Source organism: Frieseomelitta varia, unplaced genomic scaffold (genome assembly GCF_011392965.1).
Source record: "Frieseomelitta varia isolate USP_RPSP 00005682 unplaced genomic scaffold, Fvar_1.2 scaffold_190, whole genome shotgun sequence".
NCBI classification, from domain to species: Eukaryota; Metazoa; Arthropoda; class Insecta; order Hymenoptera; family Apidae; genus Frieseomelitta; species Frieseomelitta varia.
In genome coordinates, this window is record NW_025109639.1 from 268287 (window position 1) to 285539 (window position 17253).

The 17253-nt window shown below is 31.5% G+C and overlaps 2 protein-coding genes across 3 annotated transcripts in view; one reads left to right on the forward strand and one right to left on the reverse strand.

Moving 5' to 3' along the window:
• Positions 1 to 5309, forward strand: part of LOC122539073 (tumor necrosis factor receptor superfamily member 4-like) — a 31682-nt gene extending 26373 nt beyond the window's left edge. The window contains exon 3 of the mRNA XM_043673675.1: positions 2398 to 5309. Coding sequence (XP_043529610.1) covers positions 2398 to 2862 — 465 coding nt within the window. The 3' untranslated portion in view covers positions 2863 to 5309. The remainder of the gene's footprint in view (positions 1 to 2397) is intronic.
• A 1804-nt stretch (positions 5310 to 7113) lies between these two features.
• On the reverse strand, positions 7114 to 17235 carry LOC122539065 (AP-2 complex subunit alpha). Of its 2 annotated transcripts, XR_006308976.1 has the most exons (15): positions 17089 to 17235; positions 15989 to 16077; positions 15064 to 15275; positions 14785 to 14978; positions 14476 to 14707; positions 14297 to 14405; positions 13571 to 14214; positions 13349 to 13480; positions 13079 to 13276; positions 12665 to 12993; positions 12315 to 12583; positions 12082 to 12226; positions 11701 to 11908; positions 11189 to 11595; positions 10379 to 10604 (listed from the first exon to the last, which is right to left on the reverse strand). XR_006308976.1 is itself a non-coding variant. In XM_043673663.1 (14 exons), the coding sequence occupies exons 2-14, from the start codon at positions 16050 to 16052 to the stop codon at positions 11518 to 11520; spliced, it is 2814 nt and encodes a 937-aa protein (XP_043529598.1). In that variant the 5' UTR covers positions 16053 to 16077; positions 17089 to 17235; the 3' UTR covers positions 7114 to 11517. The 2 variants fall into 2 exon arrangements, 1 of the variants encoding a protein (XP_043529598.1); XM_043673663.1 differs by having other exon boundaries at positions 7114 to 11595.
• Between the last annotated feature and the right edge of the window lie 18 nt (positions 17236 to 17253).

Below are 17253 nucleotides of genomic sequence, written 5' to 3' on the forward strand. Positions count from 1 at the left end.
TTAAGTTCGATCGCAACGTGGAGCAACTGGCCAGGAGTTGCTTTTTACATATAGTTAGCGTTGACAGTTGTGACTTTCACCGGCACCTCAAATAAAAAAAACGGGGTCAAAGATGTTCATTAAAATAACACTACTACAAAAAGTTTAATTTTAATAATAATAATTAAAAAATAAGAATGTTTTATAAGAGTCCTTAGAACACTTTTTTTACTCTGAAGAATATGTATCGAAATTATTAAAAATATGCTTGTTTTTGTTAACAAGTATAAATTTGATGTACGTTCTTTGGAAAATTTAAAGTTCTGAAAGAAATAAAAATGCCATCGCAGATAAAAAAGCCTGAAGACTGTAAGGATCAGTATTCAGTATTTATCGTACTTTACAGCTTCTCTCTTGTATAAAATATTATTTCATATTTTTTATTTTGTAAAACATTATATTATTGTGTATATACAAGCATATATTATTATATGGACGTTTGCGTCCTTTTCTTTTTTCCAAAGAATTGCATGAAACATTGAATTGGGTCGATCTATTTATGAAGTATTTCGTTCTATCCGTTTTCAAATAAAATTGAACTGGTCGATGTGAATTGAGATCGAGGATAACGTTGAAAGCTGTTTCCTCCTGGAAAGTGGTACAATAGTGATATAACATATTTAACTAGATTTATTTTTATTTGTATCTCGAAATAGGTAGATATTTTAAATGGTTTTCAACGTGATTTATCCCCTGATTTATCAGACAGCAATAAATAAATGGCAAAACAATTTAGTTAACTTTTAATTCGATTGAAGCCGGATGAAAATTTATCTTGCAGAGATGTCTAAGTGACTTCAAGTATATTTGTCCCACATTGAGATTTTATACCGAACGATATGTATTTTTAGTGACATTTCAAAAGTTTCTATAAATTTCGTGAAGTGTTAAAGTATTCATTACAGATAATATAGGTCCAATTATTTCAAGAAACGAAGGACTGACAGTAGAGAAAATATAAAATATTTTATTATATTAAAATATAATAAATATAATAAATTATATTAAAATATAATAAATACAATAAATTATATTAAAATATAATAAATATAATAAATTATATTAAAATATAATAAATATAATAAATTATATTGAAATATAATATTAAATAAAATATTATATTTTACATTACGAAAATATTACGCAGTAGAATATAAAAAATTACAAAGATTAAAAATAAGAAACAAAAGGAACAAAAATATCGATCTTTCAATCGAATTGCAATCAATTGTCCAAATACTGATCCATCTCGACATTTAGCAATGTATTACAGTTTCATCAAGGCACATTGATATAACACTTTCACCTGAATTAAGATTAAACTGAAAGTATTCTTTCTTGCTGAAAAGAACTGCCACTCATTCGCCATTATACTCGAGATTACAAGAGGCTTACGTATTTTTTTGGATTTGTTATTTGCGTGTGAAGAATCAACTTCACGCCTGACAGTCGTAAAAAAGTGCAAGGATATAATAAGGGACAAGTTACAGCTACGAGAAATTCTAATTTGCATGTTGACCGTGCACGTTTTCTGGTGCATCTCGAATGCAGTTCGAGGCACGAAAGAAAGGCGCAAGGTGTTCCCGTAGTCAGGTGGCATTATCCCTTGGCACCTGTTCTTTCTTCCACGCTGTACGGTAAATTTAGAAGAAAATGGTTACCAGGTCTGCAGCCAACGTTTGATTGAAAGTCAATGTCGTATATTTTTTGATAAAATTCGTTTTATTATTTTTTGTTTTTTTTTTTATTGAATAGACGAAGAACGATTACCATTGCAAAAGCAATTGTTAGAAATTATTTTACGTTTAATTTCTTAATTTTGGATATCCTACAGAAAACCTGTGAATCTTTAATCGCGCTTTCTGAACGGTTGTTAATTGAGAACTAATTACAAATTCCGTTACATCTGGTGTTTCGCTATAAACTTTTTTGAAAACCGGTTTGCGTAACGGTTTCCCAAGGGTCGTTCCCTTATCGAATGCATCTTCTAAAAGAATTGCAACCACACCTAGCGATTAGATTGTGAATTTTTATGCAAACTTATACTTGAGAGAATATAACTGAACAGACAGAAGTTGATTTAATCAAACTAGTTATAACTATAGCTAATTATAATTGCAATTTAAGTTAATTCAGTTTAATCAATTAAACCTGATTACAGCTAAACGTTGTAGAAAGCACTGTACCTATTATTGCACTTTAAAATGTCTCGTAAATGCATAAAAATGAAATTCCGTGATTGAAAATTTGGAAAATCATAAAAGTAAGAGAGACAATCCCTTATACGTCGCCAATATAATGCCGTATTCTGATACATTTTGAATTCCCTCTAACCAGTCGCATCTGCCCTTGTTCCAGGTGAGCGAGGCCAGGCCGCGCATCAGACACCAGAAAGGCGGTAGCCATTGTAGCAGATGCGGTCCAGGTTGGGGCGTAGTGAATCGTTGCATCCGTGGCCGCGACACCGAGTGCGGGAAATGCGTACCCGGTACCTACAGCCCTCATCACAGCACCCAACCGTGCTGGATCTGCTCTAGATGCGGTCCAGGCCTCTTCGAGGCGCATCCCTGTACTTCAAAAACGGACACCATCTGCGATTCTTGTCACAGACCTGCTCCTGATAACCTTGATTATCAGAGGAAATGTAAAGATAAAACGAATTTGTTCCTGGCGCCGGAGGACGCGTTGGGAACCGGCGAGGAGAGCATCTTGGTGAACGATCCTGATGGACAAGATCAGTTGGACGATGGAAAAGAAGTGCTAGAGAAAGACGCCGAGGCGGCTATTATCAACGGAGAATTGAATTCATTGGAGAGATTCTAAGTCGTTGATTTGTTTTGGAGTATCGTGAGGCTACAGTTATTGGAGGTTTAGTTATTATTGTTACTTTGTTTCTATTTTTATGAAGACACCTCCGTGAAGATATTAATGCGTTCAATTAACATGAACAAGAGAATCATCTGCTACGATTAAGTTTCAATTAGCGATGACCTGCTATACTCCTTTCCTAGAAGTTTTACCAAGGAAATGACTTTTCACTGTGAATGATCAAGGTTTCCATTTCCTAACGATTCTTTTAGACTTTGGAGAGAAATTTCTAGTTTCTAAATACCAGAGCTAGAAACTGGAAGATCCTTGTGGAGAAAAGTTTCCCGCGAAGAAAAGTTTCCAACTCCTGAAGATTAAAAATTTTCTTGGACGATGAAGGGAATGCTTTCCTCTCCCTATAATACTACAAAGATTCTATTCACTAAAAATTAAAAGTCTACTGCTCTGAGAGGAACTTGCAGAGCTTAAGAAAATAAAACAACTACTTTCTAGAAAGAACAACAATATCTTGATACGTTGTGAAGGAGGTTTCATTTCCTCATGTAGCTTGAAATGTTCCACACAGGATCCTGGTTCGATAAATTGGCCTTGGTGAACGTTAGACGACGGAATCGGGTTCCGTCGAATCGTTTGGAGGAAATTGGAAGATCGAATTGCTTGAATATCGAATTCTTTTTAAAAACTCATGGGACTGAAAGACGAAGAGTGGAGGACAGTGTTGGTAAAGATTTTGGTTTCGTACAGAAGCGGAAGATCGTGGATTACAATTCGTCGAGTTCGTTTGAAAATTTGAAGACTACAAGCGAACCATTTTGCTGAAATGATTGATCGAATTTAAACAGTTAATGAAGAGAAGAATTGAGTTATTGAAACGATCGATATTTGCGCTTTAGATCCGACTGGTTGAAGCCTAACAGAAACTATCTGTCAATTTTGGTGCTCGTTCTTTTCAACTTTCTTACTATTTCTTTCTTACTGTATATTCTAATAATATGTATAAATAAATGTTCGAAAAGGAGTCGGTCGGTTTGGATCGATCCTTGATTGCTAGTCAGTTAGCTACTAAGTAGACGATAAGATAACATACGAAGTCGACACGAGACATGTGCCACCGATTAATATATCGCACCTTTGATGTTAATAGCTCTTTAATTATGATGCTCATGTTAAATGTTCATTAAAAATCATTAATTTTACTTTACGTTGCCGATTAAGAATTTAGAATCCTTGTTCATAGAATACAACATACAATATGAAAATATAAAAAGAATTAAGACTAGAAATTTACATTAACTTCTATCGCAAATTAAAGTAATCACCTAGCTGCGATTTTCTGAGTATCCGCGATTTACATTCGGTGTTTGTTTGAATACAATGAGACAATCGTTTAAGTACGTCCTGACTGTAGATCCCTGTATGATATGCGTCTATGTCATATTTAATTATACCCAAAGATCTCTGTGGTATTATCTGGATATATGTAAATTCTCTCGGACAATTCTTCTTTCATTCTAACAATAAGAAAGGAAGAATTCTCTCTCTCTCTCTTTCTTCCTGCAAAGACTCTCAAAGAGCTTCTTTTCTCTCCAGAAAGAATTTACATATTTACTCGTAAACTTTTGAACATTTATGTCCAGAAACCACCAAACATCTTTCTCGTAAGATCTCTTTAGAAAAGTAAATTATTATAAGATAAGCATATTTCGATGTTACTTGATATGTAAGTACATACACACGCCGCTGAAAATCACTCGTGTAAAGCGTGTAAATACACTTGTGTAAATATACATAGAAACGATAACAATACGATTCAGTTATTGTGTCAAAACAGGAACCGAGATTTCCGTCATTCGCTCAATATTTTGTTTCTTGAACTTTAGCAACAAATGTTATTCTAGCTCTGCAGTGAAATAAAGATAACTATAATTTGCAAAAATTTTAGCTCGATCATTGTGCGTAACATTAATCAATTGTTAATAAAATGTACGATATGAAACTCTTTGTCATTTTAATGAAGCGTGCTGCTTAAATTTATTTATCAATTATTATTTTCTTGATTATTTCTTGATTATATTGAGAACTAGATACATACATATATAAAAACGAAACTTAATTGAAGATTTTTCTGCTAAGGAACAGAAGTTAATTATTTCGTTACTGAAGAGCTAAGAAACTTTATTTATCACGCAGACATTTCTTTTTTTTAATGAATCTCGATCACGGATGGAAATTCACCAAAGCACCATTCTACTTTCTATCCGTTGTATTTATTTATGTCAATGTTCATTCATTGACAAAAGACACGTCTACTATATAGACATAATAAAATACAGATATAATAATCTATATAAGTCTCTTTTTTCTATTTTTGAACAACCTCTTCTATTATCGATGCTCAAACGTACGTTTATATAATTATAATCTACATAATAACTATAATCTGAAAGCGAAATTATTATTTTCATTTGCAAAAAAAAAAAAAAAATGAATTTAGAGAATTAAATTGTGAACTTTTGTAATTGCATATTGTTAATTAGATCCCTGGCCTTCTTTTTACCCTATTTGAAGCCTAAAGTGCACAAATAAAAATTTTTAAAAATAATTAGTACCATCGACTTATTGATAGCGCCACCATATCAAAAGTAACATCATCGTGGAAATGTATACCTAATTAATGCAAATTATTGGTGTAAATCGTTAAGATTAATTATTTTTTTAATATGAATATAAAGCGTTTAGTTCCTCCATTTCACCACAACGCGGCGCTAGTGTTTGGCGCCCCGTAAAACAGATAAATTTTCATTTGCAAAAAAAATGAATTTAGAGAATTAAATAGTAAACTTTTGTCATTGGGCCTTTTTAATTAGATCTTTAGCTTTCCTTTTATGTCCATGTTGCGTCGTAAAAATTAATAAATAATTATTTTTAAATTTAAATAATATCATTAACTTAGCGACAGATGGCATCACTATGAGACAAAATGAGACAATTTGCACTAATTACGAAAATATAAAGAGGAACAATTTGTCAATTTTTGAAATTTCATTGTTCGTTTTATTTCATTTCGTTCGTTTAAGATTCTTAGCTTTTGTTGTATGTTCCATTTACATTTCAAAATATGTATTAATAAAGATTTTCAAATTTCTCCAATGTTAACTGGGACACTCAATACTCTCACGTTTTTGCAACATTTTCAAGCTTTTTTTTTTCAAATGGAACTCTCATATTATCGACATTTTTATGGAGCATAAAAATTAAAATTTAACCATTATATTAAGTTTTTTTTATACTCTTATGAAGCACAAAAATTACAGTTTGATCATTATATTAGAATGATCATTTCGTTTCGATCTTTCCATGGAAGAAGTGTAAAATGCGTCTTAATGGGATGAATACAAATAAAACAATCCTCGCATTGAGTCAACTGTATTAATTATTTGTAATAATCAAGACAACCTTAACTATATGTCTTCTATCTTTCTAAGGAACTTTGAAAATACATAGAAAACGTTCACTGCTTAGCTACCTGTTGTCCTGTCAAATCTATTATGTTCTTTGATCATGACGATTATTAATACTGTGCTACACGGTATATACGAAGCGTTTGTAAGCTATATCAACATAATGCAACATACACACTTTTTTTTGCGGCGAGTAAATATTTTATGTTTTATATTTTATTCTCGCAATTCATACTTGACGCATCACCGAACAATCCTTGCGTAAAAAGTGTCAAAAAACGAGAATCGAGTCGTTTCTATCGCTATTGTTCCAGGACGTTATTGAAGTTAGGCATAAAGATCAATCGCGAACGTAACAATTCACGAAACATCGTTGAGTAAATTTATAACGCTCTCTAAATAGTCGTAAGATTTGTTCATTGACATAATGTGGACCCCGTGGAAATTTTTATACTTTCAAATCGATGAACAAAGTGTTGCTTCTCATTTATTTTCCTTTAAGTTCTTGTTTTTCTTTTTTTGGCACGGTACTTGAAAGCTTCGAAAACGTTAAGCTAAGATATCTCGATTTCTCGGTTACGAAAACCACGAACCGAAAGATGCAATTTGGAAGAAGTCGAAGAGATATTCGAATTGTCATGTACCCTACAATTAGACGATACATACATACATACATACCATTTGAACGACAATTCGAACAATTTCTTAATAAAACTTTGTCTGCATTGTTCGTTGTATTTTTTAAAATGATCAATTGTATTTTTTTTTTTCTTTCAAGTGGACGAAGTGAAAAATAGAAAAAAATTCATTTATAATCCATAGGCAAAATATAACTTTCTATAAGCTTTTCAATAATTTCAAAATTACGTCAAATGGTAGTTCGAGCTAAGCTTATATTGTCAAGTATCAACTTTAGTCCCCGAAAAATTGGATCAATATTTCCTTATTGACATGTTTTATCGATTTCTTAATAATTGCTTGGCGATAAAATAAAGCTGTGTCAGCTCAGGCGCGGGCAACATTAATACGAGAGCCAGTCGAATAATCGAGAGAGCACACTTATACGAGATTATGTATATGTATAGTTTAATAATATAAATCAAGAGCATTTTACAAACGTACATGTAAGTAGAGCTAAATGATATAGAACAACGTTCGCAGAAAGATCGCAAAAGACTGATATCTTTAAGTGAATCTTTACTGTTGTCGACGATGAGAAATAAAATAAACGTAATTATTAAATAACTTGAGAATTTTACAGTCTTCCTCGTGTAAAGATTAAATGTAGAAATTTTCATTTAAAAAATACATATCAATCAATTGATCGATGATCGAGAAAATTTCACAGTCGTGTGAACAATTCCTGTATTCATGCTTTGTGCCGAGCGTGTCAATATAAACTCGTTCTAAATTAAATAGAGACAAACGAGAAACTACTTTCGATGGCTTAACGACCAATTATAATCATTTTATTTTATATACTTATGAAATACTAGTAAATAATTTCTATTAAATTCTTCAATGAATACGAATGTATAATACATATAACTTAACTTAGTAAGCGATTCATACGTGCATATGTACGCGTATAAAATTCTTAGAAAATATAGATTCGAAAATCATTGGTAATAAGATATTGTCAGTGGATTGTTCGCTAGTTTCTTCTAATTACATCTAATTTTATTTCTAATAATTTTTAGATCTATGTTCAGATCTATGTCAAGAATTTTTTCTGAACTTGTTTCATCTCTTAACACACTTTGCACGAAAAGAAACGCGAGATTAGAAAAAAGTTAAAAGAAGTTTGACTAAAAGTTTCAATCTTGAAAAATTCATTATCACGTTTGAGATTAAGAAATTAAGAAAATTCATTTATATATATGATTTTGATGGTTAAACCATCAAAGGCTACTTAATCTAATTGTAAAATCGAGAATAATAAATCAATTTTTGCATACGAAAAATTGAGAATAAATGAAAGGAGCACAGATTATACAACAGAGAAAGAGATTTGTACATAATTGTATGGGAAAATATACTGTACATCCATGCTAAATATGATATACGAAATAATTTTTCACGAGCAATGGTAACATTGAACAATTTCATAGTGTATACGTACGTTGGATCTGTGCTAAATAATTCGGCTCAATTGCAAACGTCTTTGTCAGAGCCTATTAGTAACTTGTGATTGCGTTTTCTGCTATAATCAAATTCCTACATTAAACCTATACACGAGGAGTAAAAAGTAACGAGACAGACAAAGGATCAGTTGATTGGATTAAATCTCTGCAGCGTTGTAACAAACGCGTGTCATTAATATGTATGTCACGATCGTCACTCGATTAGGACACCGCAACATAATAATCTAACAATCGTGTGTCACCGCACACATCTCAATAATTCGTATTATATATATATGTATATATATATATATAATTATGTGTACTTTATTTATATGATATATGCATCCACGCGCGCGTGTATATATATATAATATATATATACGTATCATTTGTATTTAAGGTTCATCGGATGAACATGATTCACACTTCTGCGAAGATAAACACACTGACACGTGTGAAATGGTGGAATTGTCATATGAATTCCGTTTAAATCCTTTTTTAAATGTAAATCATCTCTTAACAAATCCATGACTGGGCGATTATTCTTATTATCAATTAATTAGTAATTATATGCACGTCGTTTATTCGATCGTAATATTGTTTCGTGTTTAGAGATCGAAAATATATCTAAATATAGTGTTATATATTTATATGTACAAAACTGAGTAAAACCGATGCAAGAATAGTCGTAACTGTGAAAGAAACGACCTGATTTGAACTTATACAACTTATAACGAATCTCGATCCTGCGCCTCTTTGCTTTTAGATTTCAGAAGCGACGTATAATTAAAAAAATAGGTTTTCGAAACCGACTTAAATATATAAATATAAAGTATTTCTATGTACCTATTATATATACGAATTTTCTTTGTTCATATTATTTTAAGACAGGAATGTTCGTTTCTTATGTAATGTATGCATAATGCTGTCGCATTAGCCTAAATGAAAACAGAATGCAAATTTCGCTAGTTATTTGTAAAATTCTCTTAGGTATATATATATGTACTTGTGTATTTCATAAGCAATTATATTTTATTGCTGGACACAGTATACTTCCAACGTATCTTGTTTTTAAATTAAATACTATAGAAATGTAAAACAATAATTCGCAAAAGATTACGATAAAAAAAATATATATATCTGAGTTAGAATCATACAAGCATTTTTTGTGCGGATTGTCGAATTAAATGAAAGAAAAAATCAGTGTTAAATAAAAAAATTTATTTTTTCTATTTAACATTTTCCGTTTCATTTGATTCACATGTGTCCAATAAACGCTTGTGTAACTTTAACATGAAACATATGTATATATTAAGAACACGTTCTTCACGTATATATTAAGAATGAGAATGCAAGCGTTCTTTTAACTTAAATTTTTAACGCTAATTAGATCTATGATACACTGTTATCCGACTTTCGTTTTTTTTAGGATACTTCCTCGCGTAACAATGATTAAAATTGAAATAAAACACCGATAGCACAGTATCCTTAGAAACGCATTCTTTATACAGATCTTTTGATAGGTCATGCTACAGTTTTCGATTCATGCTAATATGTAAATAATAGATAGTCGAAAACGATAAAAGGAATCACAGGTAAAGTAAGGAGAAAGGCTTCGAATATAAATGTATACTATATACGAACATAAAAAAAATATACATCTCATGTACGCATGATAAAGAAATATATAACTGAAATAGCAGGAAGGAACGATTATTATAAGATCGCCATGCCTGCAAATACAGGATTCTACGTGTCTCGCGCAATGACTATTTGTCATTGGCACATTTAATCAATGAATTTCTTATATACAATTCAATTAGAGATTTACAATTTTCATAATAACAGACAGAGTAATCGTGAAGCATATGATTGCAATGCAATCATGTTTCAAATGTCACTCAGAGCTGCTCTATTTTCATATTTATTTTTTCTCGTTTTTCTTCATTATCACTCGCAAAACATAATAATCTCCAAACGTATCCGTAAATATCATCTGTACAAGATATACTACTGAAATATACATCTCACACAAGATTCGTTAAAAATGATTAGAAAAGTGATTCTTCTAATGATTATTCTTTCTTATCTTTCTTTTTTTTTTTCTTTCTTTGTTCGTTTGCCTCTCACTGAATTTAATCGCGCTTCTCTGTGAGCCAAAGAATGAAACCAGCCATGGATTTTATCATTTATAAGATACAGAAAATCAGGGAAAGGCCAGGGATCAAGTGGAGTAGAGGGAACGAAATTGGGATGGGAACGACCATCTCGAATATATTAATTACAGGAGAAATTTTGAGCTCGTAAAATACAAGGAAAAATCTATGGTAACGAACTAATATTATACAACTACTGTCATCGTACCCATATCTACTTTCGCTCGCGCAACAATGATAATCTCAAAAAAAGAGGAAACGAAAATCAGTACGAAAAAGAAATCGTACGTAGAAAAAAGGGAAGCTGGAGATGAGAATGCACCACGAGCACGCAAATTCAATAGTACGGCCTAACAAATATGGAATTGCTATAGCCGACGCAGTAAACTCATTAAAAACACTTATCACTGAAAAAAATAATGTAGCTTTGTGACTCTCAACTATTTTCGTTTTTTGCAAATACCCGTGGTATGCATCTACATATCATTGGATAAGTTACAAATTATAACTTTTTACTATAGACACATATTAAATTAAAAAAAAAGAAAAAAAGTAAAGATAATATCTATATCGTTACCTTCATTCATGGACTCAATATTGTCCATTATAGTCATATGTTGTATAGATTTTCTGCTTTCTTTTCTTTTTGTTTGTTTTTCGTGTACACAATTCACCTTTACCATATTTTTAGCAATCCTGTCATTTGTTCGTAGGTACTTGGTAACAATATTTCGCCTACACAAGGGTTCAGTTCTTATGACCGCGCTGTGAGTGTAAGCTTGCATACAACAAATATTTCTTAACACACATCTTTTGAACGTCGAGAGATAACATCCTTCAATAATCACGATATGTCTTCTCACGGCGTTAATATATCTTAAATTAGTTTCACGCCTGCTAGGCCGTTTAAAATTGGTCCACCAGCAGGTCACAGATCTCTACTGACATTGATTCCTTACTCGAACGTACTGTTAAACGGAACATCTACAAAATAAAGTTAACAGTAAATAGGTTTATCAAATTTTTGCTTTAAGAAATTTAATGTTTATGATTTCATTTTAAGAAGCATTATTTCATTTTGAAAATTACCTGCGCTTGTTTGTTAGGTTCTAAACGTAAAAGACATCCTACTTGTTGTGCCCTCATATGTACTATTCCTGCACAGACGAAATTATCAGGATTCGGATCGATACCATCGAGTAACTGCATTCCAAATCCTTGCAATTTCGTGCGAACTTGCGCAAGATCCATTGGCTGTTGTGCTTTAAAAATCTTCTGTGAGCGTTGTTGGTTCGCTCTAGATGTAAAGTGTAAGTTATTCATATATTATTCAACGTATTGTTAAGCCAAACTATCTTGGCCAAGTTTTATTGTATGTAATGAATTAATAAATGTTAACATAAAAGTTTTAATTGAAAAAACATAATAAAAGTGAAAATAGAGAAATATTTTTTAGAATAAATTACATACCCTCCAAGATTTTTCCACCGTGCAAAGAATGATTCACCATTCATTTCTGTAGGCTCGAAAAATTTGTTGATTGTTAACGGTAATTTCATTGTTATCTTTTGTGGCACATTGTTATAAATAAAAGAAATGATCGTGCTCGGTGCATCTATACAGAAAAAAGAAAATTTCAAGACAGGTTAAATAAAACAAAAGTAATGAGAACAACTTTTAAAATATTATATAGCTTATCGTACCACTGTAGTCATCAATACACTCTGCATTAATCATTTGTTGTATTTGAGCACCAGCTTCTAATACGGGATCAACTGGTTTTACTTGTACAGCTAATTTCTGTTGATTTTCTTCGGACCAAGATAATTGTGGTTGAAAACTATGAAGAGCGTACTGAGTTTTATTTCCATAAAAAAGACCGACACGTCCCAAGTTTTGCCTGAACTCCGATTTTACTCCAATTTGAATTAGATCATTTTCAAATAATACGCCATTATTCTTGCACACGAACCTATAAAATACAAAATTTAGAAGTTAAACTATATTCTTCTGAACATATTTTTATTATTAAATATTTCCTATATTAACATACTTTTTGGGATTATAGGTATTTTGGGCACCGTTAGTAGCAACTTTGTTTGGCATATTATAAATATCACCTAATACGTCAAGTAAAACTCCTGTATTACTAGTTGGTTGAGAAGATGGTGGTGTAGAAAGACTTAATAAATCTGCCGATGTATTATTAACAGCTCCTGTTATACTGGCGGGCGCTTCCGCATGATGATTGGCATTTGGTGCAGGACTTTTACTTTCTCTGATTTCATTCTCGGGAACTCGACCCGGTTTCTTTCTTTTCAAAACGGCAAGAATGGAAGATTCTCTTTCTGGGAATGCTGGCATTTCTTCTAAGACCGTAGCCTATGAAAAAAATTACAAATATTTAATAAATGTCGTTAAACTTTAAAATAGAGTAAAATTAATTTGAGTATAACTTATTGTTTACCAAAACGTCACTGGAAGCAATAATGCTCAATTGAAGATACTCTGAAGCTCTCTGTTGCAATTCTGCATCTGCGCTACGTAAATTACTGTGTTGTCTGAAAACATCTTGAATTTGACTTCTCATTTCGGGAAACAGATTAACGAATTTAATATAGGTTGAAAGTAGCAATGCTCGAGTCATTGGAGAACATAAGTGATACTGAAAAATAAAAGAATTAGAAACGCATTAATATATTAAGTGTTTAAATACATAAAAGTTTATACTACTTACTTTGGAATGAAGTAATTGAAATTGAACAGCTGGAGAAGAGCGCTGATCACCAGCAATGAGATTTCCAAACTCTCCAAGTATGTAACCACCAACTTTAACCATATTTTCGTGACAAGCTGGTGCTTGTAAGGCCTAATAAAACAATCACAATATTTTACAATTTTATTCATAATGGAATATTTAGATAAAAAATATATATATATGTAATTTTGTATTATCTACCTCGAAAACAGTTTTCGCTGCATATCCTTGCACATCGTCTCTATTGATGACAATTTGGATAACTCTGTACCATACCTCTTCCGAAACGTAATCACCAGCTATCCTAATGAGATTTAAAATGACATCAACATACCAAGTATAATCGGTAGCATATTTTTCAGCTAGAATCGCCACTTTAAGAACCATTTCTTCTCTAATAGAATAATCAGCAGTTTCGAGGTAGTTCAGCATTTCTTGTACTATTTCTTCTGCATTGCTTTTATCACACATAGCATACAAAAGATCAACAGCTTGTTGTCTAACAGATACGTCTTTTTCCATTTTCATTGATAGAATAACAACTTCTTGATGTTTCTTCACGGCTTCGTGCGACAGCTCTGATGTAGCCAAATGGCACATAGATTCAAGTGCTAAGTAACGAAGATTAGTTTCACGATTGGATAGAAACTGACCGAGTTGATTGCACGCTCTAACTGATAAAGGCAGCTCGCTGTCGTTATGAATAATTAAACTAATAGCCTCGAATAATACAGCATTCTTAGCATTCGAATGTTGCACCTTTTTTGATTTTGGCGGTTCTTGAGCTTTGTTTAATATAGTTTCTAAACATTCATTTAATCTACCTCTTACTCCTGGATCTTCAGCTATTGAAAAATTAAGAATAAAATAAAATTATTGCCTTAATTATCTTAGAATATGATTATAATTTAAATAAAAATAATTTACCAGGTGGAGTATAGTTCTGTAATAATCGTAAAAGCTTAACAGATAACCATGGTGCTGGTACAAAGTAATATGTATAATCTTGTAGGTCTGTGTAGCTCGATGTAACAATCTATTTCGATAGAATAAAAATAAAGTAGTTATTTTTTAATCATTTATTGGAATAATAAACTATGTCATACCCTGCTCAATCTTGAAACTGCTAAACTAACACATCCTTTATATTCGTCTGGATTTCTTTTTACAAGAGCATCTATCAAAGATGCGGCTGCAGTAACAACACCAAGATGTTGATCATTTAAAAGATGAACTATGCGCGAAGTCCATTCTCCACCAGGAACAACATCTGGTGCGGTACGCAATAATCGTAATAAACATAATGCCGCACTTTGTTTTACAACATCCATAGTATCTCTACAAACAAAAGATAATTATTCTTCGTTTTACAAATAAATACTATATAAGAAATATTGATTACTATTACTATATACCCAGAAACGAGTAATTTTGGTATTTCATTGCCAAATGCTTCTGCCATTTCCTTACTGCCAATATTAGCAATACATTGTAATGCAAGATTAACATGAATGGGATTCCGTGATGCAAGATCATTTTTTATACTTTGAATTATTAATTTAATGAGATCACTATTCGTATTTACTAAGACTGATATAAAAAGGTAACCCTAAAAGTAATAATAATAATAGTTATATTAAATTTCAACATAATTTATATGTGCATTATTTATTTCAATAGATTGTAACACTTACAATTTGTTTCTCTGAATACTTGTTAGATGAAAGTAGATTAACAGCTTCCATATGTCCAAAATCAATGTCATGACCAAGCAGAAAAATAAAAAGGAGCTTGCAAACATATTTCTTTTTTTGATAACCATCAAGTGTCTTGTCTCCTTTGAATTTGCTGCGAATATTTGCCAATTCTTTGTTTATTCTCTTTATTTCTGCCTCTTTGCTTTTGCCTAAAAGAATAAATAAAAAAGAAAAAAACTGCTTAACAATTTTTTAAGTTTACATCATTTCTGTGAATATGAAACTAATGATGATATGTATTTACATATTTAATCTGTATCTATCATTTATATATCATTTATATATCATTTATATATAAACACACACATTTAATTATACATTTCATTATAAAAAACTACAATGGCTGTATGCCACTTGGACTGGTATCAAAGTACAGATGTATTGATTTGCTCTATAAGACTCAATTTGTTATTCTAGTTCTTACATAATTATTTATTACATTAAATAATACAAATATTACATAGTTAACCCATATTTCAGTTTACATTCTATTTATATCTACAAAGATTTCTCAAGGAAACTGAAAGTATTAGTTTTAATATTCATTTATTGTGTATTATGCCAAGTATTACATATTAGTGTTTGAAATATAAGCTATATCAGAAAGATATGCCTCTATCAGAACTCCGCCCCCTGTCTCCTACTCTTCACTGCCTTAAATACTCTGTGTGTCACATTAGTTTCAATAGCATCGTATCTCTTAATGGAACATGGGTCAAAATTTTAATAATTCAAAAGTTCACTTGTTTTCGTTTTATCTGATAGTATAATAAATAAAGATATTATAATTAACATAAACTGCAAGTTCATTAATTTTTTAAAAAATATAATTCAAAAATATATAATAGAAACTTTAGCTTACAATTTCTAATATCAGAAATGAATACTGCCAGTCCACGCATGCCATCTCCTCTCACAGCCGGCATCTTGTCTTCTTTTATTTAAAACCACCTGTGAAATAAAATATAACGAAAGAAATTTACACTCATATCCATGAGAAATATAATTTTAATTTATAAAATTTCAATTAAAATGTTTATCAACATCTATTTACAATCTATAATTTCTATAACAATTAAAAATCTCAATTACATAAATGTTTATAAGAAAATATATGTCAGACTATTATGGATTATAAATATTTGCAATTATAAAATAGTGTTTAATAAATATAAATATAAATTTATAATATTAAAAGAAATATATATACATATAAAGTCGCTATATATATATATATATATATTTATATATGTGTATATATGCATATACGTATATGTACATACATGTATGTATGTACATATAGATCAATGAAACTCTCCATATCACTGTTTATGAATTAATTTATGAAAAGTTACTTGTAGACTCACAAATATACACTGTTATTTGACGGCATGCAGTAGATGTATAGGGGGAGGCTCAAGAAAGTGATTTGAACAATATTCGTTGATTAAAAGTACTCGAACCAACAAGCCCTTTGGCCTCTTCAAGTAATTTACGACGAAAATATACGAAATACATGTTCGATATTAGCAAATAAAACTAGTATATTACACGAATGTTAAAAATCAAAGCAGTAAGTCGTGGGAAATAGAGACCTATTCTACTGCTCGAAAGGAAAATCGAGCGATTAAGCCGGTACCGCGTCCTAGATTTCCGATGGAAAACACATTTTGACAGCAGTGTGGTGCAAACTTTGATAGTGGATCCCATTACGCGGAAATTCGTGAGATTATATCGAAAAATTATAGCAACGTTCACTAAGAAATCACCAGATAATCAATGTGTATCGATCGAGCAAGCAGAAGGGATGTTTCGAAAGAGATAGACAGGTTGAACGATGGATTTTTGTCTTTGATGACCTGTCGTACGGGGTGGCGAATGCAACCAGTGCGACTTACGTTTTCTGAAGAAAAAGATTATTTGCTACGCATTTTGGTTAACGGATCAGTTTTAAATACATACCAATCTGGGTTAGGGTAACGTTCACGCACAGCTCGGTCACGTACTCAGTAGGCGTGAAACTATTCGCGAGTCGGTGCCAGAGATTTCGTGGCTGTCGCCATTTGCAACCGCTGACTAGCTGACGGCTACCCGTCAAATGCCACTACGCCTGCGCTTTCAATGTTG